We start from the raw sequence: 24,037 nt of genomic DNA on the forward strand, positions 1-24,037 counted from the left end.
CGCTACCTCCTTATTCTTTCCTTTCCTTGCACTGGTCCATCTTGGGACGGGATACTTTTACTTGTACGTACATACATCTGGCTATGTATGCTCTTTCTTTTTGACCAGAGTTTGGAAACTTCTGGATACTGAATGCTAGAGGGCTACTGCTACCTAAATGCTTAAGTGGGCCTTGGCTTTATTCTGCTCTCAATGCAATCTACCTACTTAGTATTATCGGTAATCTTCCATCCATGAATATATCGACGTATTGATGCATACTAGCTGCACCGATCAATGCTACATGAGACCGGATTTCTAAATACTCGCTCAATGCACCAGCTTCAACAATATAAAGAAGCAGTATGTTTCAGTTATAGATCGAAACAGCATAACCAAATAGACCAATAGAACATGCGAAATTCGCTAAATGCGTACTAAACAACCCAGCTCAGCGTCAACAAACCCCTTTGACCTTTCCTCTCATTCGAGGTTACTCCTCCCTTATCTATAACTATGTCTCCTACTCAGCTAACTTCCAGCTACACCTCCCCTCATCCTCTTCCCTATCTACCACACGCCAATGCAACAATCACGTCTGGAATATTGTGAAACGAAACAAGACACTAATCCTATAGAAATACCAAGTACCCTCTGAATACAACCGATAACTAATCACCCATCATGCCAAATACCCCTGATCACTTTCCCTCCATGGTTAGTTAATTAGCGTAGAAGATTCGGTTTAGTGCGAGGCTCATGAGTTCCAACTTGACATAGTTCCTGGTTGGTAGTATATAATGACAAAGGGGGGTGGGGGGTTATAAAACTATCCTTGAGATGTTGATGAAGGAAATGGTAATGTATGAAGGGAGGGGGATTGTGGGCTCGGCGATTAGTGGTGCTTTGTCAATGAGATTGTGGTGGTTGTGGTTGCTGGGAGGAAGAGGGAGATGGATGAATGGACGGTGGAGAAGGGGAGGAAGGTTCTGGAGAGGGTACTGTAGCTATGGCTCATGGTGCTGATATAAAGGACGGCAGAGGGGGATAAAGAGGGACAGGAGGAAACTGGATTTCATAATGAGACTGTTTGATGAGCGCGGGGATGAGGCTGAGGCTGCAAGGGCATGGAAAGATGATGATGATGATGATGATGATGATGATGATGATGAGATCATGAGAGAGATATTTTGAGAGCTTGTTGAATAGATTCCCAGATGCGGTATGAATACGGGCGTCTCGGATTTGTTTCAGGCTTGATAGTCGTCTATTCTGATGTGATGGTGCTTTGGGTTGGATAAGAGGGCTGGCAAGTTACGTAATGTTTCTATATATTAGCCTCTCTTTCTCCGCGGGTGTGCTATACTCAGTGGTATAAAACTAGAGACGAGTTTGGTCCTCGTCGCTGAGTAGAGGCTTATAAATGGAAGGGATAGATCTAAGAGTTGTACCGATGAGTGTGGTTTCTATGCGAGGTATTGTTCGTAGTTGATCATTATTCGTGGTATCGTATCTTCTATCTAGTGATAAGCCGTCGTAGGGCTAGCTTGGTGGTGGCAGTAGATGTAAGTAATAACGCAGTATAATATAACGATCAACTCAACTTCCATGTATCAGGAGCAGATCAGCACAAGGAATTAGAATCCCACCAAAGACGTTGTAACATATGACCCGAACCGCCGTTGCTTTGCTTTTGTAGACGCAGAAAAAGGACGAAGAGAAAGAAAAGGAATGAAATGGTACAAAACAGGAGAAAAGAATCAACACACGCCTGTGTGGATGACAAAAAACAGCAAAGATACCCTGGGAGCGCTTGCAATCGCATCAAACGAATCAGACCCGAACAGACAAGGAGAGTAACCGGATAAGAGATGACGGATATATATGCATAAATAGCAAGAGCGAGCCCGACAAGAAAGGAAAACCCGAGAGGAGGGGGACATTGACACCAAAAAGAAACACAGATCAAGTGAAAGGATGAAGATAAATCACGCTGAATAACACGACAATTCGCTTCGTCAGAAATAACACAGAAGACAGTCAAATTGCAAGTGTAAGAAAAGAAGAGACAATCGAGGCAAGTTATCTAGAAGCTGAAGAGTCCACTTCGCTTCTTTCCGAGCGGATAAACAACCAAGGCAGCCAGGAACAGGCCCACCGTGAAGCCGACTGCTACCTGGATCATTCCATAACCGATGTCGAGAACCACGCCGTGGAACTCGCGGTCAAAGTCCGGGCTCGATAGGTTCTTTGCCGCATCCACGAAGCCTTGTGTCCCGTTAGAGACAACTGCGAAAGGAGACGTCGACGTAGTGATTTGTTCCGCTGCCGCAATGCCCGAAATGAGTGACCCACTAGCAGCAAGACCAGAGGGAACCAGAACAAAGATGGCGGGCAACATCGCAGCGGCCGCGAAGCCGTGTCGCAGCCGACTGTAAAGGTTCCCCATGACCCCGATGACGAACGCGCCCAAGGCATTGGATATCTGAGTGCTCGAATAAAACCGCTTGGTGCCAAAGTAATTCGTCACGTATCCCGCAAATGAGATAATCAACATCATAGGAATCTGCTTCCACTTCGCTTGGTTGATGACTGCGAGGCAGAAGGTGAAGAGGATCGCAAAGGGAAAATGCTGGAGATATTCATTGGTGATGGGACTTGGCGGGCATGTATAGTCCGAGGAGGCATCACCATCTAATAGACCGTACACTGCGGTTCCGATCGTAATCCCGAACCCGAGGAAGAGGGAATAGATGATAGCGTAGACCATGCGGACAGATCCGGCAACGATACTGCGCGACTGCAACTCCAGACTGGCGCACAACACCATGTATCCAGGCAGGATCAGTGCAATCGAGGATTGAGCCAAAGCAGAAAAGCAGAAAAGCCGCCCATCACCATAGCGGATGCTGCCAAAAGCCCGGGCCAAGAACGAGGTTAGGACTGCTGCGGAGATCTCAAAGACATTGGCGTAAAGATTGGAACGCGGCGAAAGTACGAGTTGAAGGGTCCCCAGAAGACATCCGAGCAAGAAGGCAATCGGCATATCGATGGGTCGTGCGTTAAATGCGAAAGGACCGACGCAGGCGCTGGCACATCCATAGATAAGAATAACAACTGGTACCGGGTACTTGTTCTTCTGCTTCAGGATCTCGTCCAGCCGTTGAATGGCCTCTTCGACCCCAATCACGCCGTGAATCACCTCCTTGTAAATGAGATGCACATCGCAGAGTCGGCCCAGATCAACCCCTTGGGGGCTTCGGACTAATCTGACCTCGGTGGTGTGGGTAGAAGCATCGTCAAAGGAGATGATCATGCAGCCAGGTATATACAGAAATTGGCCATCAACTTCCAAGACGCGGGCAGTCATCTTCATATATTCCTCTAGTCGGTGGGTAGGAGCACCGTACTTCATCAAAGCCCGGCAAAGCCGGATGAGATATCCCTGTCGGGAGAGAAGCTCGGCTATCTGGACTGTGATACGAATTTCATCCTCGAGCTGCGGCTTGCCCATCCGCTTTGGTACGTTTGGAATGGCTCCACTGCTACGCGAGCGCTTAAGCATCGCAATTGGAGAGGTCGTAGAATTCTTGGCCGTTGAGCCAGCCAGCGAAGTGCTCGACTGGTTGGGGGATTCTTCATACCACTTCCTGGGCCGTTGAGACTTCCAGGTAGGGTCCGGGGATAACCCTCGACCACTGAACTCTCCCGTGCTGCTCCGGCGCAAGCTGGCATTCCGGCCCCGCGAATAGTGGCCACCGGGTTGATCGTAAAGTTTGAGTAAAGAGGAGAGGATGCCGCCGCGGTAGTGCGTCGGTCGTTCGACATAGGCGTCAGAGTCCCTTTCTTCAATGGGAGTGACTTGTCCGGACTCCAGCCCTACCGAGGGGGCTTGGAGCCGGCTCAAAAAATCAAAATCGTTTCGAGTCATTTGTCTGACTAGTTGGTGGGCTTGAGAAGTTCGGATCGATTGTCGGCCGTTCAATGGGCCCAGGTCATCGTCGTCTGAAAAATCGCCAAATTGCTTTTCGGAAAGACTTATCATGGGAATCTCATCTCCATCCTCAAAGGGTAGCGCCGCCTCTGAAGGAGTAGATGCGATGGAGGACGGTCGACTAGGCCAAGGACTGGTCTTCGGAGTTTTAGAGGATTGGTGCAGCACGGATGCCAGCCGCTGGGCTCTCTCTTGTGCTGAATAAATCGCCCTCCCCTTCTCATTACTGACTTCATCATCATCGCCAGTGGCACCCGTGGAACTGGATGCTGAGTGGACCGTTAGGCCCGTGACACCTACTGGTGAACTGGGGCTGATATCGACCAAAGGCACTGATTGGGGGTCAGGGGAAGCCTTAACTGCTGATGGAATGCTGGCAGTGGGCAATGGTCTTTGCGGTAGTGACGAGCCCCTTCCAGCAAACCGGGCCACTGACGTCGACCCAGAGGGACTGGTGCCAAGACCAGCCTCGCTGACCGTGAACTTGACCCGATTCGCGCTCCTGGGGATTGCTGCATTCCTCAACCTGCCCTGAGCTCCGCCTGGGTCCGGCAACCTCTCCTGTAGGCTCTCATTGGGGGTCGGTAGGGGGGTCAGGACACGCGGCCCTGGGGATGATCTGCTTGCTCCTCCAGATACATCAGTAAGGCTCGAACGCCTGGAGGAGGAGGAGATGGGCAGATCAAAATAGCCGCCAGCCATTCTTGATTGCTTTACGTGACTGGCGGAAGCTTGGTCTCAACTCACGGAATCTGCAGTCCGTTTTGTGTTACCTCTGCGTATGTTCTCGCCCAGATATGATAGCTGTTTTTTTATTCTTTCTTTTCTCCCTTCCAAACTTCTTAGAAATCCCTGAACAAACTCAACACGGTAAGAAGAGGGAGGACACTCGAGTTTTGAGCCTAACGTTGTTCAAGGGGTCTTGATGTGCGAAACTTGTTCCAGCAGCCTAGCAACCGCGTCAATATGTAACCTGCATCAGTATCATGAGATGTGGCCAGTCACAAAACGCACCTCGCAAATTTTTAAGCCAAGGTCAAGGAATGACAGACACAGATAAGAATGGTGATATTTTCTTTTTCTTTTCACAGACGTGAACTCGGAAGACAGAGGAGTCACAGAGGTAGGTTGAAAGGGATAAAGGGCCCGCCACAAGGAATGAAAGTACGTCACTGATACATAACCCGATGTTGATACAACTTGAAAAAGAAAGAATTCCTCTGTCGGATAGGAGGGAAGAGGAGCGGGGAGGGACACGGAGGGAGGGAGGTTGCGAGAAGGAGGGGAGCTTATACTCGGTCTCCTATCTGAGGGACGAGGATGAAGGGAGCCGGCAGGTGATGATGGAGAGAGAGAGATAAGAGAACGAGCTCAAGAGAAGTGCTCCGCTGGACGAAAGCAGCCGAATCTGGGAAATGTGAACACGGGTTAGAGACAGACAGGACCAATCACGGAGCTCCATGCGCCACGATGGTCATATGAAAAGAGTGGATGTGCGCGATCTATCCTTGGCTTTGTGTAGCAGACGAGAGTTCGCGGAATAATATGAAAAAGGAATTGACAATTCGGGTTTAAAAGATCGGGGCGTCTGTGCCTGACATCGGGGGTGGCAGGGCAGGGGATGGTGATCTCAAAGAGAGTAGGGGGAAGGGGAAGTTTTGTATCAGACGCTGCTTCGGGTGCCCAAGGCGTGGTTGCCACCTGGGAGTAGTCGAATCACTGCCTTGGCCGGAAGAGTTGAAACCGTGACGAATCTGAGTGGATGGATCACAGACACCCCCAGAGGGCTAGACACGGACGAGGTCTTAACTTATAAATAATCCAAAGTCAAATGCCCACTCATCTTTCAGCAGGTTTCGAATAAGATACACTGGGTTGTATGTGTCTGAAGAGCTACTAGTGCTCACCAGCTGAGCCCATGGAGACACATGGCTTTCAACCCAAGCTGCTTCATGAGCACGACCAGGAGGGCAGGAGGAGAATAGTGGACACCTAACCACCAGTATAATGAAGTGGCGCTCAGACATCGGTCAGCGAGCAGTGAGATTTTTTTCCTTTTTTTTTTTTCTTACTCCTACTATCTAAGATGCGGGCAGCATTATCGACGGAACCGGTCCCACGGGCTCCACGATGCGGTACCACTTGGCCTAAGGGGGAAGTCACCTTGACCTAGACGGGGGCCGGATAAAGGGATCGCAGCAGGAAGCCACTGGAAACACAGAACCCGTAGCAGTCCGTCAGAGTGCTTGAAATTCTGGTTGTTGTTTCCTTTCTTCCGAGGGCTTATTGGTGGTGGTGGTAGTTCTGTGGTGTTGGGCTTGTTGCCGGACAGAAGTTGGTGATAGTGCCTCTTTCTATTGATTTCGTTGTTTTTTGTTGCAATTCTTGATTTCATGCTTGCTTACTCGGCATGATCCACATAAGGTGTCTATGTGGTGATGGATGTCAATGTTGATTTTATTTGTGTTTCCTGTGTACCGAATACATAAATCTCCTGGTATTTGTTTTTCTGTCTCTTGAGAGTGGAGGCCTGTCAATTCGGGGGAGACTCCACCGCCCGACTGGAAAACTGAAGTGCCTGGAAGGTCTGGGCTGGGCCTTCTGGAACCATTGAGGGAAGGGGAAGATCCATGGGTTACCGCGGGCGGCATTGACAGGAAAAGCTTGATGAATGCATTGCTCGCGTCAGGTCAAGCTCATTCCCTTGATTTTTTTTTTTCAGGTTCTCTCAAAGGCCCGAGTGGGACCGTGGCTGGGTCCGGAAGAAGGAACCCAGGTTTATCACCCACTTTAGCGCCCGAACCGGATCGCGGACCCCAAACCGAAAGTCCGGCCCTCTAGAAAGGCTGGACTGACTATCTATGGCTGCTGAGCCCGTGGCGGCTACTCCGGGAGCAAGCCATAAGCCATGAGCCAATTTGCCAACTCGTATCAGGATTTATGTCGGCTACCCGGTCGTTGCACTCTGAAGACCGATAGTTTGAGGTCCGCCAAACATGGTGTGGATGAAGACACTTGCAGGGAGGTGTACTTTGTACTCTGATTTGTGCGCATGAACTGCCTGTCGATCGGGAATGACGTTGGTTCATGGCGATAGCGATAGATCAATTTCGTTCTCGACTCACAGCGAACAGCAAGTCTTGGACGTTTCTTTAGAAGCGTGGGTGGGTCGGCAGTGCAGCCGAGTCGCTGGATTACGAAGCTTCGGAGGGTCTTTGGAATCCATCACATGGGTGGGTGGATGGTGTCAGAGGGGAGAGATGGATGGAAAAGAATGGAGAAAGGGAGGGGGGGGGGGAGGAAAGGAGAAGGTGAGGTTGGGATTGGGTGGGGAGAGGGAAGTCAAAGTGGGTGTGGGAGATGGATGGATGGATGGATGGATGCATCACTAAACTAGTCACTGACTGCCTACCTGTCTGTACTATACACTGTACGGTACACTCTGGCCCACCCATCAGTTTTCCTTTTCGCTTCATTGTTTAGTCTTCTTTCTTCATCTTCATCTGTCTTCCTGTCTTTCCATCCCTCTCTTTTCTTTTCTCTCTCTCTCTCTCTCTTTCTCTCTGCGCACTACTGCAAACTACTCCGTGCTACCGGATAGTACGGACGGTTGCCTTGGTCAAGTCCTCCTAGTTTCCAAGACCGTCCCTGCTGATCAACACAGGGGATGACAGTTATGATCTTCACCGAACTAAGCCCGTTTATTGGGAGTTCTGTCGCCCCCCTCAGGCTGTTGTTGCTCCGTGCACTTTTTCTTCCGTTCCTCCCTCCTCTATTCGGATCGCCCAATTAGGCCTTGCCGATGCACAGGTGGCAAACCCGGTGAGGATTCATTCTACTGTTCTCTATTCGGATCGCCCAATTAGGCCTTGCCGATGCACAGGTGGCAAACCCGGTGAGGATTCATTCTACTGTTATCTCCATCTGGTCCGATAGCTGTCGCCTGTAGCTGAAAACTTTTGTTTATCTCCTCTAGTCTCGGTGGACTCTCAGTAGCGTACTACACTACTTGACGGTGCTATCTATGAGGATTTCGAGGAGCATAGTAAACCTTCCAGGTAGCAAAGAAACTCCGTGGCATAATTGGAATCACGCAGGACAAACGAATGACGATGAGAACAGCGATACTTGAGACGTTGAAAGAAGGTCGTTTCAGCTCCTTACTTGGACTGATGGCGTTTTCTTTCAGACGGCATGGCGGTGGTAATGTCGCCGATCCACATTCCCTGAATCGCTCACTCGCTGCGTCGTCGTCACAACAGATCCGCCGGCTCCATGATCTTCACGGTGATGCGCACAGCTAATGCGACTGCCCCACTGCCATATTTGTCTGCCTGGCCTGCATCAAGCAGCGAGGCAGAGTAAAGTTGGAAGAAGGTATAATTAGAAATTCACTTTGGTAGACCTTTTACCCTGCGTAGTAAGGACAATTCGATTCCTAAATTATCGAAACTGAGGATGAACTGAATATGAATCCCGTCGCCCCGCCTTGCACAAGCCGACATCGTCCAAAGTACCTGAAGCATTCAATCCTGTCCTCGATTCCACTCCCGACACTGCTTGGTTGTATCACTCCCCTTTAGATGAAGTCAAGGAGTCTTCCGGGAAAGTGGAGTGAACAATGATGGGGTTACACGATGGGCTCTTTGAGCTCAGCTCAGTTCTTCTGTACTCCAGGGTGATTAGATCACCACCCCCTTTCATCATGATGCAGGATAGGAATTCTTCATGTGGTCGCCTAGTCAAGGTATAGCCGCCCACAGGAAATTGACGTAACTCCAGCAGACGCCTCGTGAACCCCGCTCTATCCTGGACAACTCCTCAGCTTTCACGGTAACGCAAATTGTTCCCCAAACGCCAGACAATTCAGCTCCCAACTGTGCCACTGCGACAAGAGCTGCCGAGGATGTCTGTGACTCCTGCACGGACGCAGGGACCAATACTTAATTCTGCAATTGGGAGTGCGACAACATTGCACCATGGCCGTCCATCCTACCCAGTGTGGCACCGGGGAGGGAAGGCTGCCGAGCCGGCGGATGCACACGTATGCTGCTGGTCCATCGCTTGAGCATCTGTGCAATAATGACATTCACATTCTTCAGGGCAGAGTAGCACAATGAATAGACGCCCGGTATCATCCACGAGCATCGACGGCGGCGCCCGTAGATCAGCCACCAGTGGCTCGGGCAAGAAGGTTCCTTGGTTCAGCTCTTTCCGGGACTTGTCAGGGGTGGGGCAGAGCTTATTTGACAGTTGAACCGCCTGGTCCGACGTACTTTTACTTGATTGTCAGACAACTTCTTCCATTCTTGTCTGGGCGATCGATGTTCCTCAATCGCCTGGAATGCTCGCCGGAGTCTTTCTCCTGGGCGCGAATCTAGCCATCAGCGGGCTGCAGCAACAAGCCACCTAATCAATCAGCGTGGCACAACAGCAGCAGTCGAACTGCCTCAGACAAGAACAAAATACCTCATTCGCAATGAACAATGACTCAATGACTCACATATCAAATCTCATTGGTGCTGCTTCGCCACAGCTAGCTACTTGGCAAGGATGCCTGGAGCACCGGAAAGGCTAATTTCTGGAACCCTCAGCAGTCCAGGCCAGCGTCGAGCTACCATCATGCTGGCTGGCTGGCTCAACAAGATACCTGAACCTTCGATGCTTAGTCCAGTGACCGTCTAGATCCGGGTCGGTCATGGTTCTGTCAGCTGGCCATTCTTGATATCAGACACGAGGTTCTTGTTCACAGTCTTCCGGGGAAATCAAGCTGTCGTTGAAGATAGCTATTCCAGATCTAGACCTTTCACATCACATGGATTCAATCTCCAAGTGCTTTAACCGGGCTCTTTTGAGTTCTTTAAAAAAAAATGTGCCGACTGACTAATAGTATCGTTCAGCAGATGATGATCAAAACGCCGCATAATACGCAGCGTGTACAACTCGATCTTTGTCCAGTGCAAAACAGAGCCAGCAGCAAGTGCTACCTGAGCATGAAGCAATTCATTATGAGTCGCTAGAGATAACTGCATCTAGAGACACACATGCATACACACAGATCATCAGAATTACACAAAGTTTGCATCTCCAAGCTTTGACATCCGTGCGTCAGACTCTTCATCACACAAGAACTTCCAATATTTGCTTATTATCACGCAACAAATAAGCTAAGAATGAGACATAGTGACAACTACTAATTTCAGCAACTACTTTCAAGATCACCACATCGCATCATGCACGCGCCCAGTCACCTAACGATGTCTAGCTTCCAGCTAAACCATACAAAGTATGTGTACCAGATACAACCACATGACCATATCCATTCTCTCCACAAGAAACAATACTCCACCTTGGGACTACTGATTCTACACTGTATATGATACTCATCCCCTATCTAACCGGCAGAATCTGAAACCTAAGCAACTAAGCCACGCTACTAGACCAGCAACCACTGTACCTAGCCGAAACTATCGGAATCTCGTCATAGCCGCTAGTCGATCATCTTCCTCCCCCACTCTGCCTCGCGTCTTTTTTTTTCCTTTCTCTGATAACGACCCAAACAACCTTTCGGGAATTTAAAGGGGAAAGGGGGCAGAAATGATTGTTGCCCAACGGGGATGTTCATGATTACCTATGTTGATCAGTGGGTAGGCAGTTCTAGAAGATACTAGGTGGGTTGATCGTCAGTCATTGATCGTTACTAAATAGGTATCACTGTTTGGGAAATCATTGGACATTCCTGAAGGCAAATGGTAGGCTTATCTATTAGACTAGAATGCTCGGCTGAGTGAGTGGTTGATAGTCAATCCTTGATTACTAATTTAGTATATGGAGTATGAATGTACCTCCTAGTGTTATCACTGAAGGAGATAAGGTTTATTGACACTGGAGATATTTATTGTCCACTAAGATATATATAATGTTGATGTAAGAATAACATAGTGTAAGGGAGTACTAGTGTTCTAGTATGTTCGCTTGGTTTGTCAAAAAAGATTATATCAGGCTCGTGGATTATGAGTGGACAGGATTAGAATATATACTTAGTGTCGTCTTCATGTAGTGATCATCATGATCAAGTCAACTTAACTGGACCTGTTGATAGAACTACTAATCATAACCGATAGTATATAACTATATTCTATATCAAATGGCAGAGACAATGGTAGATCTAACAATCAATCAAATAGAAGAGCTGGTTCAGAGCACCGAAGGTCATAGTAGAATGAACGTTCACCGTCCAGCATCGAACCAACAATCCCACATTCCAACCCACACAACCCAATTGAACCCAACGACTAACCATCCAATATACGAAATACATCCAGAAAGTACCTTCAAGTATCACTCACATGCTAATACCAGAAAATGGCACATACCATACTACATACTACATCAACCAACTCCTACTACACCCTGCTATACCCTTCACTACAACATCATCGTATCCAACGAAAAAGAGAAGAATCCAGGCTACAACATACCACATCAAACCTGATCCATACTACCAAGTATCTAAAAATAGATCACCATCATCCTTGGTAAGTACTAATCATCCATGAATACTTGCATTATTCTAATCCAGCAAGTTTCTCATTCATTCACCAAACTGCATACTAAACTGCAAGTTCACCATCCCCCCATCCCCATCCCTGATGACGCGTAAGCCTAGCCACTGCAGATCATCACGCCTATCATCATCCTGCACATCTTACAAAAATATAAACACCAAACTAACGTAGCAACTAAGCATAGAAAGAAACAGAAACCGGTTTGCATTTTCGAGATTTAGTAGCTGTTAGTCTAGGCTAGGCTTGGACTAGACTAAATTAGGTGCGTGTGCTGCATGCTAGTCAGCACTTTATTTACTATGTATAGTTACTACGTACCTGCCTTGCAGGTTCGGCTATAGTTGTGGGTGGTCCTTGCTATTGTGTGTTTGAATCATTCAGTACTTTTCTTACTAACTAGTATTTTCTGGATGGATAAGTGAATGTATAAACCTGGAGGATGAAATGAATGTGGATAATGTACGGTGAGAGTAGTATACTATTTATCCTTACTGGCCCTGTCCTATCCTATCATATTGTGTCCCTTCCCCCATCCATCCATTCATACACACACCCCAACTCCATTGCTGAAGAAAGAAAAGAAACGCCCAACCAAAGGGAAATTAGAATTTATCAAACGCCAAGGCTAGTCCCTGCCCTGCCCTGCACAGCCCAGTCCGCAAATACATGACATAACAGATTGTAATGAACCGATCACCCCTTCCCTTTCGTGGATATGTATAGTAACAAGCCGTCATCCTATGTGATTGTATTCTCCCGTGGGTTAGCGGGGCTACGTCGAGCGACGCTCTACCCGGCTCAACGCCCCCAGAATCAAGCCGAGGTCTTCTCGGGGTCGTGGTCGGAGGCTGAGGCCTTGACGGTTGTTGTTTTCGTCGGCGTTGGATTCGGCTGTCGCGAGTCGACGACGTGCATCGCGCTCGTCGAGGCGCTCGGCGCAGATGCGGAGGATGCGGGTCGAGACTGTGTCGGACATTGTGCGATAGAGGTCGATGTCGTGGATGCCAGCCGCGAGAGAGTCGAGGGTCGGTGCGAGTGACTTGGTGATGCGAGAGAGTCGGGTGGAGACGGTAGAGGGAGACATTTGGGGTAAGAGGTTTGGTTCGGGCGCTGCTGGTTCGGTTTCCATGGGCTGGGCGTCTGGTTGTTGTTTGGCGGCTTCGGGGTTAATTTGTGCAAAGATTTTTCGTTGCGATGGTTCTAATAGAGAGAGGTCGATTTGTTCGGGCGGTGATGGCTGTGATGATGGGACGGAGTCGGATTCGGGTTGTTCGGGTGGTGCAGGCTTGATTCGAGGGATGTCTGCTGGCCGTAGGAGTGCATTGAGAGCATGTCGCTCTTTTTGGAGCCTTGACACGTAACTGTTAGCTCTCAGCTGCTGCAGCACATTCGACTCTGCGTACCTTTGTATTTGTTCTTCCAGTTCCTGGATCTTCTCCGCGTTTTGGATGTTCTTTGGGTTCTCCTTCTTGACCACCAGAGTAGGAGGGGTAGCATCTTCTCTTCCAAACCAGTTGGAAAGCTCCGAGTTGCTGGAGAACTCCTTCAGTAGCTCTTCCTGGATGACGCGCGCTGGGACTTGTTAGCTTATGCATCCACTCCCGTACTACTGAACGTACCGGCAAGACGGGCGCTCTCATCCTCTGAGCGCGACCCGGATGGCTTATCACCCATTGCCCGCGTGCCACACCATATTAGAAGCTGACGCATCCTTCGAGGCTCCGGCAGATCAGCCGCGATGTGCTTGTAGAAATCTGCGGTATCAACCTTCTTATGTGGTAATGCTGCAACGTTGTTAGCATTCCATCAGACACACATGGCACGGTTTGCGCACCATTAGACGCCCCCGAGTCAATCAGTGAGCTGGCTCTCCGTCCTCTCATCCCAAGACTGCTCCGTCGATTCCCTCCTTTCACAGATTTCTTTCCCCGCATCTCCTTGTTGCGCTGGATGACTGGCGTATCCGCCAACGGCAGCGCAATTGTAGTAGCAGTTCCGGACTGTTGCGGCTCTGGAGACACAAAGCCATTGCGTGGCTGCGGTTGCGGTTGAGACTGCTGCTGCTGCTGCTGCTGAAGTGCATCGGTCTTCGAGTTACTCGGCCTGCCTTTCCTCCGCTTCTTCTCTAACGGCACCGTCTCGACTTGGTCATGTTTTCGTGTTGAGCGTGTAGCACGTTGTTGCTGTGGTTGTGGTTGTGCTTGCGGTTCCGGCTCAGGCGCAGGTTCGACCGGATCTACTGAGTTTTTCGCAGCGCCTCTCGTTCTCCTCTTTCCAGTCCCTTCGGCCTGTTTCTTCGGTTCCTCCGCAACCTCCGTCTTCTTCTCCTCTACTCGCTTCTTCGGCGGTCGACCTCGTCTCGGTGACGGATGTGCTGGCTCTTCTGGGACAGGTGACGGTACCTTATTAGGCTCTGATGGCCTAGCCTTCTTGGTCGTGATGCGCGAGAACTGGAACCCCTCGATATCTTCTTCAAACGGTACTATAAACCCAAGCCCAGGCATTAGCAATTCATCCATTACTCTCAGCGCATCATATAATCAACACCACTGCGATCGCCCTTCCTTCCAATCGCACAGAGTCACTCACCAGCTTTCCGTTTCTTCTCCGCAGCACTCAACTTCTCCTCACTCCGATCCTGCTTATTCAAACTCAGTCGCGCGCTGGTTCTCCTCCCCGAACTTCTTCCAGGCGCGGCAGGACGCGCCTGCGCCTGGGACGTTGCCATATCAAGGGCCAGTAACGGTTCGCGACGTTTCGTCTTGGTGGTAGAGGTAGCCAAAACAGTGACGGTCATGTCAGGACCGGGACTCAAAAGGCGGGGTCGTAAGGGCGGGCGACAAATGAAAAAGAGTAAAGAGCGTAAATATCAATCTGCAAAGGGGCTGAATACAGGTCCACCCCGCGCAGTATCTTCGTTTCCTACCGGGAAGAAATCAAGCGCGAATGGTAGCTTGAAGCTGAAGCTGGCCGCGAAGAATTCCTCCCGCTTCTGTTGTTGATAGGACCTCTCCGTCACCGCCAAATCCCTCCACTTCCGGAACAATTCACAAACGACAAGTAGCTGGGATTGACAATCGGGCTTTTGACAGACTCCTCCGGTTGTGTTTTCTGATCTTTGGATCTGGATTGGGGGGATGCGGAATCGCGCGGTCGCAGGTAGTCGACGGGTAGCTTTCGACGGAACGCAAAACGGGGGGGTGTGGGCGGTCCGAGGGACGTGTTGTCGATAGCCGGGTTGCGCGGTACAACCACCCGTTCAGAAGACGTGGCGACAGCGGGCGACCGATAGACAGGCGGATTGAGATTGACGATATGATGGCAGAAATTCCCACAGGGCTCCTTGCGCAGAAGGGCCAAGCTCTGGCGTCGGGATGACGGGGGGATTTGGCTCTTGCGAGTTGCCGCAGCACGCGCTTGTTTTGGTCGTGGCGCGTGGGGACGGCGCTAGGCCCGTTTCGGGTGACACCGCTGGCCCGCGAAATGCGGTCAAAGTCACTTTCTCTACTGTGTAGTCTAGTGCTCCAGTATTTCCTACTATATCGGACATGTAATACATGATAGGTTAACATTGGCAACTATGTTCATTATGTATGTTCTAGTATCTAATCAATGTGTACAGCCCCGCATGATTGCTTCCTTCCAAGAGTCGTCCGGCTTCGTCATGGTAGGTAGGTATTCTTTACAAGTGTGCTGCAAATCGCTATGACGGCTCCTGGCCGTGATCATGTACCGGTAAACGCCCGAAATGAATCATCCCCCAATTGAGTCGTCTCAAGAGAAGAGCGGAAAGGCTACATGCATGGTAAGCGCTGGACCTCTCCTACTCGAAGGCCGCCGCATCAGTCGGTGGTGCCAGACTGCCTTCAATTCGGCGCTTGGCGGCTTGCATCTCCTCCAGAGAGACATCCTCTGACTTCTTCGGCATGTCGGGCTCAAACTGAGCGACGCCAGGGCTGTGGCCCACAGACATGCCGACTCGAATCTGCAACGGACAGTGCATGTTAGCACTGACTACGCATGAAGATCAGAACGGAAGGTTGCTTACCAATGTTTCCAAAGGACCCTTCGAATTGTCCACTAGGTCGCTGTCGAAGTTCACAGCACCCTCTTCGAAGAGGAGCAATAGAGTGCTTCCTCCAAACTTGAAATATCCAAGCTCTTCAGCCCGGGAGACCTTTTCTCCCGCCTGCCGTGTAATGACCGTACTTCCCACCATCATGGCTCCCACGCAAACCACCATGACACGGCCGTGAGCAACCGAATCAATGGGTACCAGAACCCGCACATTTTCGCCATAGACGTCCAGCGCAGAACGGATCGCCATTGGGTTGACCGTGTAATATTCACCTTCAATAGTCTTGGGCTCGCCCAAAACACCGTCCACAGGGATATGAAAGCGGTGGTAGTCCTGCGGCGCGAGACGGAAGATTCCCAGAGCCCCATTCTTGAAGCGCTGCACATCCTCGGGATATGCGTCGCCCAGAAGTCGAGCAACGGAAAACTCTCTACCCTTAACCCAGATGCCGGTCGCTTCCTCCATGCGGTCAAACACAACAGCTCGGCAATCGGCTGGAGATACTACGATTCCGGGCTCATCAGGGGCCGAGCAGGGACGAGCACCGGGCTTGAGGGCACGGTAGAAGAATTCGTTAAAAGTCTTGAACTTCTCCACTGGGAGCAAGACCTCTGACATATCGAGTTGATGGAAGTTGATGAAGTCCCGAATCTGACTGGCCGATGCCGGATCATCGTACTTCCTGCCCTGTTTGATACTGAGCGACTTCAGAATCTTGCGGACTGTGATATTTGGTCAGTTATGTGCGAATCAGGCTGAAACCAGCAAGTGGGTAATCTTACTTCTCTTCTTTTCCATTTCCCGGCTCTTGAGGCCCTTATATAGAAGCCGGATGCCCAGCCGGACATAGACACTCATACGCTCTTCATTGATCTGGCCAGTGATTCGATCCTGAACGAGGATGTTGGCCGAGTTGGCACCCAGCTTATACCCGCCATAAGAGATCTTGGTGATCACTTTGGTGTACCACTTGCGCTGCGCCTGGCTCGACGTTACGAATCCACCCATGACGAGATTGTCTACCTGTCTCCAGTCCCGGCTGGCACAGGTAGCAATGTGTGTGATAATGTCGGCATCGGAGCGTGACGAAAGGCGCGGTTGATGGCAGAGAGGGCATTCCCTGAGTTCGATAACGTGCTCCACACCTCGTTCATCTCCCAGGTCATCTGGGAGGAGGTCTTCCTCCGTGGAACTCGGCTGCTCATCAGTTGGCAACGTTGGTACGGATGTAGTCTGGGGGTTGGCGTTGTGTGAGCCAGGTTCCATGGTGAGTTCATCACCACTAGATTGTTCATCACTCTCACGGCTAGCTGTCGACGGCGTGGGGGAGAGTTTCTTGGGAGGTGAGCTGGGGTCTTTCTGCAAAGCCTGTAGCGTATCTTCCAGGCATATCACGGCCTGGTCAAATGTCAGATCCATAGTCTCACTGGGCTCATTCTCCAAGCTGAACCGTTCGAAGAAGCTGTCGATCGTAGACTCCTTCAGGGTTGACCCAAGTGTGTCGAGCATCGTCGTGAGCTCAACTTTGTCGATCCGGCCGCTCTCATCGGCATCATACTGTCTAAGCATGAGTCTCCAGAACTGCTGCCGCAGTGCACGGTACGGCATGTATTTGGCCTTGACAAATAGTTCAGGAAAGTGTTTATCCTCCCATCTTTCTTTGTTCTTCAGGGCCAATTGTATCCGATAGACTTGAAGGCCATTCGACTCGAGCGGACCGATCGGATCGCCTTCGAAACCGGCCGCTGTTGGGGTGGAGGGCTGGCTGCTCTCAGGGACTTCAGGGATACTCCGCGGAGGTAGCAAGGTCGAAGACTGTTCCAGCAGTGTCTGGCTTGATAAGGAGGTAGAAGAACCTCTGGGTGTTGTTCCAAATTTGGGTGAAGTCGACAAGCTATTGGCCGAAGGCGATCTGCTGATGGCAATTCTTATCTCTGAGGGTCGGCTGGAATGACCTTGCTCAGCCCCTGCGGGATCCAGAGTCGGGTCGACGAATTTGTATAGACCCGTTTCGGGGTCGGCCTCGGGAGCGGACTTGATGAGCGTCTGGACCGGAAACGAAGCGGAAGCGACAAAGTCATTCCCGGAGAACTTGTCTCTGTCCATGACGGTGAAACCGATAGTATAAGATTGTTCGTGCTTCATAACCTGAAAGACCATCTTCTCGTTGTAAATTGGGTTGAGATTGTGACGCACGACCGGCGTTCGCAGTGTCTTTCTGCCGAGAGATGTGACCACGAATGGATCCATATCAAAAGAAGTGCGTGTCACTGTGGCGGGTCAGCAAAAGAAGATAATCCATAGGAACTGGCGCATCTCACCATTCCGTTCCGGCGGAAGGTCTGTCACTTTGACAATTTCCATGAAAACAATACCCTGTACTCCGTTGCCAGCACCAGAGAACTGATATGCTCTAGCGGCAAGAGATTTGCGCTTCAAACGCTTGAGACGTAGTCTGCGTCTTCTCTTCTCGACGACCTCAGGCTTCGTAGGGTCGTCTGTCTCATCCGAGGTTTCTTCCTCTCTGTCGGCATCGTCCAGGGTGATAGATGGGATCTGCGGGAAGTCATCCTCCTCATCTCCAGAAGACACCAACGTTCTAAACTTGTGGTAGGTGTCGGTTGGCGAAGCGGTCGGATTTGATGAGTCGAGGAGTGAAAATTGTAGAAGAATCTCCCCAGAGACCATACTGTCCTTCTTCTTCGTCGGTTTTCGCTTTGACTTGAGTGTATACCATTTCGGCTTCAGGGAACATGTCAGCTCAGTATGATTCAAGCCACACGAAGTGGGCGCCTACCTGCTGATGAACGTCACCATTCTGGAAGATGTCTTCCAGTGGTATGTCGAACTCGCCAAGGTAATCTTTGCCGAATCTGTCATGGTCCCAACAAATGCACTCCAACAGCGGTACGCCAACCACTGGCATCTCGAATGTCACATTCCATTCTGGATTCAAAGTCTTGGGGATTGTGGGTGTTGATTGTCGTGCGTCTCCGAGCGTGACTACCAAGTACTGCAGAAGAGAAAGTTTTCGTCAGCGACAACGGTCCAGATTAGCATCACTATATTTCGAGAAATGGGAACCTACCGGATCGCTGGTCCCTCCTCGGTCCTTAGCTGCAAGATCTCGTCCCTACAGGTACATGCGACCTAGGTTAGCGGATCAATGGAACTGTGGTCAGAGCTTCCGTAGAGCTCCGCGCGCTCGTGGATGCGACGTTCTCACTCACCCGAATGACGGAGACCTTGAGGATCAACGGCTTTTGTTCTGGCATCCGCATCGGACTTGTGCTCCTACTTTGACCGGGAGTAGGGTTATTGCTTTTCGTACTCAGATGGCTGCTGAGACGTTGTGGCAATGGTAACCGCACCATGGTGACCGGCCGGAAGTGCGGGGGAACAGGTTCGGACGAAGGCGGAGGACACGTCGCGTCAACACGGGAAACTGGACAATGAAAGGGGTATTAGAGAAGGACTATCGCATCAATAAATTGCCATGGGGACTATTGGGGAAATATAGTACATCGAAAAGCGGCCAGAGCTCCCCGGCCACCGTGACGGAGAGATGTCACGGTGTGGTTGCCTGTCAAGACGAACTGCCGGCTGATCTAAAGTACTACTAAGTGGTGCTCTCTCTCTCTCTCTCTGGGTCCGCCCAGTGAAACCAGGAGACGGAGCCACGATCGGACAGTACGGGAATCAACAGGAGAACTTCACCCACCCTGCAATTGGCACCTTTTTAGAGATGCAAAGCCAGGAGCATCGCGCCCACAAAAAGGTGACGACGAGAATGGGGTGGAAAGGGAAAGCTTAATGCACGGACTTGGACGGGGTGAATAATAATAATAATACGAATTGAAGGGGGAGGAACCACCCCAACAACAACAAACCAGGCCGGCAGGAATACAATAGTAATAGTAATAATCAAAGCTAAGGAGTACTAAGAATAATCGACGATGGAGACCGGGACTGGGTCTGAGAAAAGGAGAAGGGAAAACAACAGCAACTGCAGCAGCACTCGTATTGTGAGTGGGGTCTGGGAGGAAAGGGAATGTCGTACTGTTAGAATCAGTGTGGCAGGCAGGCAGGCGTGGAGGCAGTCAGTCAGTCCCTTTTTGAGTCCTGCTCGATTTGTTCTTTCTTGGTCCTCGGGGGTCCCGAGACTTCAATTTATTCTGTTGTTTTGGAAGCTACAAGGTTAATGGCTGCGACGAATCCTAAGTTCCCAACAACAAGAGCAAGTGAGGAGTTGCGGAAGCCGCCGGTTACGCCCTGGATATTTTAGAATCCTCCTATTATATCGAACCCTGGTAATTCGCCGAATGCCATAGGGCTAGAAGGTCATGGAAGAAGTGGAAAGCTGGTCCGTAGATAGACGTTCAGGCCCACCGGACGAGTGATCATGAGCCTTGTGAAATGGAGAGGCATAGAACCTGGCAGCCTAGTACTATTGACTCCGGAGAGTGGATGGGGATGTGGCTATGGGGATGTGGCTATTCCGAGAGCAGCCTCTCCCATCTGGACCACTCAACGACTACTGTTTGAACTCTCTCTTGTATGCTCTCTACATCTGGAGAGTTCATCCACTGGCTATGTACGGAACACCGGAATCCAATCAATGCTGTGCCGAGCACATTTCTTGCTGCCTGAACGTCATCTGAGAACCCCTCATGGTTTCATCCAAGGCTCAGATCCAATGAGAGCGAATCCATCCGGTAGATCATCCAATGGATGTGTCGACATGAGAGATTCACTCGGGTAAAGACGAGGGGCTTTGATCACTGCCTCGCTGTCCCTGCTTCAGCCCTGTAACCCCCACCTCCGGAGTAAGTCAACATATCTATGAATAACCGAAGAGATCGGATGGAAGGGAATAATATCTATGGGTATGATTTCATAAATACTAATCTGTTAACGAAGGATTGGGACTGTCAGATGCAAGCCGATCAAAGGTGGTTGCCTGAAGGCGGTGAAAATGAAATCGCTCGAAATTCTGGTTTGGAACTTTCAAAAAACAAAGGCGTTAGGCCATTTTCCTCTCCACTTGCTCATGCGTGAACCATGGTTCGGCACATCGGTCGAATGCTTTGCAGCTTTAGGGGTCTTGACAGGCGATGATTAGCTATGTGTGGTAGATATCTAGTTTGTGCTTAGGCTGACTTCACTACCAGTGAAGTTTTCACCGAAGGATTATTTACCATGGTTGCTTGTGGGAACGGAGCTCTAGCTATCTATCTATGTCTCGAAGAATGATGAAATCGACTGGTCAGTTGATGAAACGTTCTTGGGGCTTGTTGCGCTTTGTAATTTAACACTACAAGATACATCTCCAGCATCTGGCCCAAATAGGAATCAATTCTCTATCTGTACGACAACCAACAGTTCCGGTGAATTTGGGGCCTCCCGAAGCGACACGTTTTCGCGGAGTCCCTTGCTGCGGATCAAACTGCTATTTGCGGGTTAACGCCGACGTCGCGATCGATATTCGAGAAATACTAGATCCATCTCCATTGATTTAAGGTGGAATGTCCATTGACCATCCAGCACGGCTCAGCTGCTGTGCTGTGCATTGGCGGGGTTATTATTACTCTTAGATAAGGGCCACTCTTGGCCATACTCAAGTGCTACCACGATATGGTAGTACTAAGAGTACCTCTTCACCTCCCACCTGGCATTTACCCACCGTATCTGTTCCAAACCAATATACTGGCCGACCGACAGCTCATAGCTACCCAAGCTGGTGTCTTGGAGAAGGGGAGGGCAGGAGCGACCGTCGCTCAGCTGAATGGGTCAAATGTACACATGTCGAGCCATCACTTCAAGGCTGATCAGCAAACAGGGACCTCTGACATGGTTAGTTGTTTGCCTTCGACCTAAATTAGGATGAGCTGCAGCATAACATCCCTATGATAGGCCAAAGGATTGCTACGTGCTAAGAGTCTCTATCGAGGCTACGAACTCCCCAGATCTCTCTCGGCAACCAGCCACTGGAGTTCCCTGCCAACGCTCCTGGTCACCTTTCCTCCAGCACTTCACACAGAACTGATACTCAACGACTGCAGGCCTTTTCAGTGATTACTGGTCCGTCAAAGAAGATAGATTCGCCTCCCATCCTCTCTTGATGCACTTACCGCCCCCAGCTGACTGAGGCTTTGATGCAGTTAAGCTGTGGGCGACCGAGTCGGGTCCATGACTAGGCTGGCCGCTAATGCAGTAGCGGTTCGGGATGCAAATCAACCTCAGCCGAACACCTGAGCACCACCTATCAAATGGAGTACAGGTGGCTGGCAGCTTTTGCTGCGGTCGATCGATTGGCCAAGGCTGACCTTCAGCTCGCCAGAAATTGCAGTGCTTCCTTTGGGTTCCTCCACTGATGCTTATAAGACTCCTTGCCTCTGCCAACTCTCCATGACCTACATTTACATGGCCCCTCAAATACCCCACCATCTTGCTGAGAAAGATCACTCCATATCCATGTATGGGCAGTGAGTCGGCAGAAAACGCATTCTTCGGTCCTATTTCTGCAGAAACGTTCCTGCCATAACTTAGTATCACGACGACATGGGCTGGTTCCCGACAACGCTCGATTCCGAAGCACAGAGCTGGCGGTTTGATATTGTCTCTCTTCTAGCCGTCATCGGAGGATCTTCCATCGAAAAGCATAAGCAGGCCATCACAGCATCCCCTTTTGCCGGGTTCCCACGTATCCTACCCGCACCGGAATCGCTGCTGGATACAGATCGGCCCAACCGGCTCCCCTCTGTCAAAGAAGTGACCATCATTGGCGTCTATTCTGGTACGCACTTCACCGAACTCAATTTCTTCGCCAATGTCATCCACAAACTCGAGGATCTGGAGGAGTACGAGTTTCAATCCTACAAAATTGGATATAGGAAACCAAAAGACGCCGTCGAAAGCGCAGCAAAGGCGGACGATGTCGAGAGGGGACCAAAGCCGAACGGTGTCAAGCAAGATGAACAATCGGACAATCAAAACAGAGAGGTTATTGTCCCGTTGAAGCCGCTTTGTCCGTTAAACTTGGTGACATTAATCTCGATCCTGATGACCATCGGACTCTTCATCTGGGCGGGTATGATCCACGACGGCGTGGCTCTCGTCGGTCTCGCCGCCATGTCGTTGTCCACCAGTGCTGCCTGTTTATCTGCGCAGTGGTATCCAAGGCTATCCACCCGTACCACGAAAACCCAGGTAATTAAAGGCGATATTGTCATGAAGACGCGTAACGGCGCTTTCATAGTGGTCCAATGCCCCGAAGAGATCACGAGAGAGTTGTACGGTGGAGCAGAAAGCTGTCGCTACGTGTTCAAGACCCGAGGCCATCAAGCACTTCTGGCCTGCAGTACGGTCCTTCTCATGGCGGCTATCATCCTCTTCAGCAACTGTGGATGGACAATGCAGATCGCCGTCGGTGTCGCATACATCATTCTCAATATCTTGTACTTTGCTCTGGCTCTGCTGATCGAGCCGGGCGACACATGGGATTTGAGCCGGTATGAAATTGAGCAGGCCAAACCGAAAAAGACGGGCAATTACACTAGAGCCTTGTGGGAGGCTATTCAGAAGACCGGGGAAACTGGTTGGGTCCGAAACGGAGGCCTGGCTCCGTCGACACATGCCTGGGATGAATGGTTAAAGGAGGCTAAACACAAATGCGACCACCCGGAGACAGAATGGGACCCTGAAACGGCCAGAGATAGGTTGATGTCGCAGACTAAGTCTACTGCTGAGTCTGCTACGCCAATGGAGGGACAGCAACGTGCCCCGCCACAAATGTCAGCTAGCAAGTAATACTGACCACAGGTATTTCTGTGAAAATGTCGTGGTTATCACGATGTTCTATGGAATGTTGGATATGAATTATTGACGTTATGATGGATATGTTTGTCAGCCTTTGCGAATTTGTTACTAGAGCGCTTCTCTCGCTTATGAAAAGCAGGTATAAAGCATAGCGGCTTAGATTGGGATATCTTCTACTTTGTTGCATCGTCTAGCTAGTTTCATGTTTGATATTTAACTAAGAACATACTACTGCCCTTGTCGTTTTAGCATTCATACTTCAAAGCGTTTGGTTCATATTATTACTGAGAATGCCTAGGCCGTCTATCTTCCACACAGATAGTTTGCAGCAAAACCTTAAAAGCTTTACACACACACACACACACACACACACACATATATACACACATACACACAAATCACAAGCATGTTACTATCTAAACTGTTCCAGTAACAATTACGAGACGAGAGATAAAGCAAGCTTTGGTCAGCATACTGTCCCAAGCAGTCTTTACAAACCCTTACTTAATTCGATAAATTGAAGGCTATATATCTCATACTGTAGGCACTCTGATGTGTATGAGCCATACACGAATATCACGCGCGCGAAACCATAACATA

General features: G+C 50.1%; 8 protein-coding genes across 8 annotated transcripts; 5 read left to right on the top strand and 3 right to left on the bottom strand.

Moving 5' to 3' along the window:
• Positions 1 to 1,430: 1,430 nt before the first annotated feature.
• BDQ94DRAFT_145010 (threonine/serine exporter family protein) lies at positions 1,431 to 4,457 on the bottom strand. The gene has a single exon (XM_026766557.1). The coding sequence runs from the start codon at positions 4,022 to 4,024 to the stop codon at positions 2,066 to 2,068; it is 1,959 nt and encodes a 652-aa protein (XP_026625800.1). The 5' UTR covers positions 4,025 to 4,457; the 3' UTR covers positions 1,431 to 2,065.
• A 3,007-nt stretch (positions 4,458 to 7,464) lies between these two features.
• On the top strand, positions 7,465 to 8,321 carry BDQ94DRAFT_145016 (uncharacterized protein). The gene has a single exon (XM_026766558.1). It carries the CDS (start codon positions 8,080 to 8,082, stop codon positions 8,275 to 8,277), a length of 198 nt encoding a protein of 65 aa, XP_026625801.1. The 5' UTR covers positions 7,465 to 8,079; the 3' UTR covers positions 8,278 to 8,321.
• Positions 8,322 to 11,827: 3,506 nt separating this feature from the next.
• On the top strand, positions 11,828 to 12,246 carry BDQ94DRAFT_145022 (uncharacterized protein). Its single transcript, XM_026766559.1, has one exon. The coding sequence runs from the start codon at positions 11,990 to 11,992 to the stop codon at positions 12,209 to 12,211; it is 222 nt and encodes a 73-aa protein (XP_026625802.1). The 5' UTR covers positions 11,828 to 11,989; the 3' UTR covers positions 12,212 to 12,246.
• Positions 12,238 to 14,874, bottom strand: BDQ94DRAFT_145023 (Mis12-Mtw1 family protein). The gene is made up of 5 exons (XM_026766560.1): positions 14,131 to 14,874; positions 13,376 to 14,023; positions 13,161 to 13,325; positions 12,945 to 13,113; positions 12,238 to 12,890 (listed from the first exon to the last, which is right to left on the bottom strand). Exons 1-5 carry the CDS (start codon positions 14,336 to 14,338, stop codon positions 12,314 to 12,316), a joined length of 1,767 nt encoding a protein of 588 aa, XP_026625803.1. The 5' UTR covers positions 14,339 to 14,874; the 3' UTR covers positions 12,238 to 12,313.
• A 490-nt stretch (positions 14,875 to 15,364) lies between these two features.
• On the bottom strand, positions 15,365 to 18,993 carry BDQ94DRAFT_159912 (putative phosphatidylserine decarboxylase Psd2; the record flags this gene model as incomplete). The annotated part of the gene is made up of 7 exons (XM_026769132.1): positions 15,365 to 15,526; positions 15,590 to 16,341; positions 16,402 to 17,889; positions 17,941 to 18,361; positions 18,417 to 18,632; positions 18,708 to 18,752; positions 18,850 to 18,993. 7 exons carry the CDS (start codon positions 18,991 to 18,993, stop codon positions 15,365 to 15,367), a joined length of 3,228 nt encoding a protein of 1,075 aa, XP_026625804.1.
• A 1,052-nt stretch (positions 18,994 to 20,045) lies between these two features.
• On the top strand, positions 20,046 to 20,465 carry BDQ94DRAFT_145027 (uncharacterized protein). The gene has a single exon (XM_026766561.1). It carries the CDS (start codon positions 20,101 to 20,103, stop codon positions 20,278 to 20,280), a length of 180 nt encoding a protein of 59 aa, XP_026625805.1. The 5' UTR covers positions 20,046 to 20,100; the 3' UTR covers positions 20,281 to 20,465.
• A 770-nt stretch (positions 20,466 to 21,235) lies between these two features.
• On the top strand, positions 21,236 to 21,700 carry BDQ94DRAFT_145029 (uncharacterized protein). The gene has a single exon (XM_026766562.1). It carries the CDS (start codon positions 21,254 to 21,256, stop codon positions 21,494 to 21,496), a length of 243 nt encoding a protein of 80 aa, XP_026625806.1. The 5' UTR covers positions 21,236 to 21,253; the 3' UTR covers positions 21,497 to 21,700.
• Positions 21,701 to 21,704: 4 nt separating this feature from the next.
• Positions 21,705 to 23,813, top strand: BDQ94DRAFT_145030 (uncharacterized protein). Its single transcript, XM_026766563.1, has one exon. The coding sequence runs from the start codon at positions 22,181 to 22,183 to the stop codon at positions 23,426 to 23,428; it is 1,248 nt and encodes a 415-aa protein (XP_026625807.1). The 5' UTR covers positions 21,705 to 22,180; the 3' UTR covers positions 23,429 to 23,813.
• The last annotated feature ends 224 nt before the right edge of the window (positions 23,814 to 24,037 follow it).

This window comes from Aspergillus welwitschiae (genome assembly GCF_003344945.1).
Source record: "Aspergillus welwitschiae strain CBS 139.54b unplaced genomic scaffold BDQ94scaffold_18, whole genome shotgun sequence".
Classification (NCBI taxonomy): domain Eukaryota; kingdom Fungi; phylum Ascomycota; class Eurotiomycetes; order Eurotiales; family Aspergillaceae; genus Aspergillus; species Aspergillus welwitschiae.

Bases quoted from the DNA above. Each gene is read 5' to 3' on its own strand.
- BDQ94DRAFT_145010 (XM_026766557.1), bottom strand. From the start codon at position 4,024: ATGATAAGTCTTTCCGAAAAGCAATTTGGCGATTTTTCAGACGACGAT.
- BDQ94DRAFT_145016 (XM_026766558.1), top strand. From the start codon at position 8,080: ATGACGATGAGAACAGCGATACTTGAGACGTTGAAAGAAGGTCGTTTC.
- BDQ94DRAFT_145022 (XM_026766559.1), top strand. From the start codon at position 11,990: ATGTGGATAATGTACGGTGAGAGTAGTATACTATTTATCCTTACTGGC.
- BDQ94DRAFT_145023 (XM_026766560.1), bottom strand. From the start codon at position 14,338: ATGACCGTCACTGTTTTGGCTACCTCTACCACCAAGACGAAACGTCGC. The intron at 14,024-14,130 runs GTGAGTGACTCT...TTGGGTTTATAG, and splicing joins GGAGAAGAAACGGAAAGCTG to TACCGTTTGAAGAAGATATC. The intron at 13,114-13,160 runs GTACGTTCAGTA...AACAAGTCCCAG, and splicing joins TGAGAGCGCCCGTCTTGCCG to CGCGCGTCATCCAGGAAGAG.
- BDQ94DRAFT_145027 (XM_026766561.1), top strand. From the start codon at position 20,101: ATGGGGATGTGGCTATTCCGAGAGCAGCCTCTCCCATCTGGACCACTC.
- BDQ94DRAFT_145029 (XM_026766562.1), top strand. From the start codon at position 21,254: ATGGTAGTACTAAGAGTACCTCTTCACCTCCCACCTGGCATTTACCCA.
- BDQ94DRAFT_145030 (XM_026766563.1), top strand. From the start codon at position 22,181: ATGGGCTGGTTCCCGACAACGCTCGATTCCGAAGCACAGAGCTGGCGG.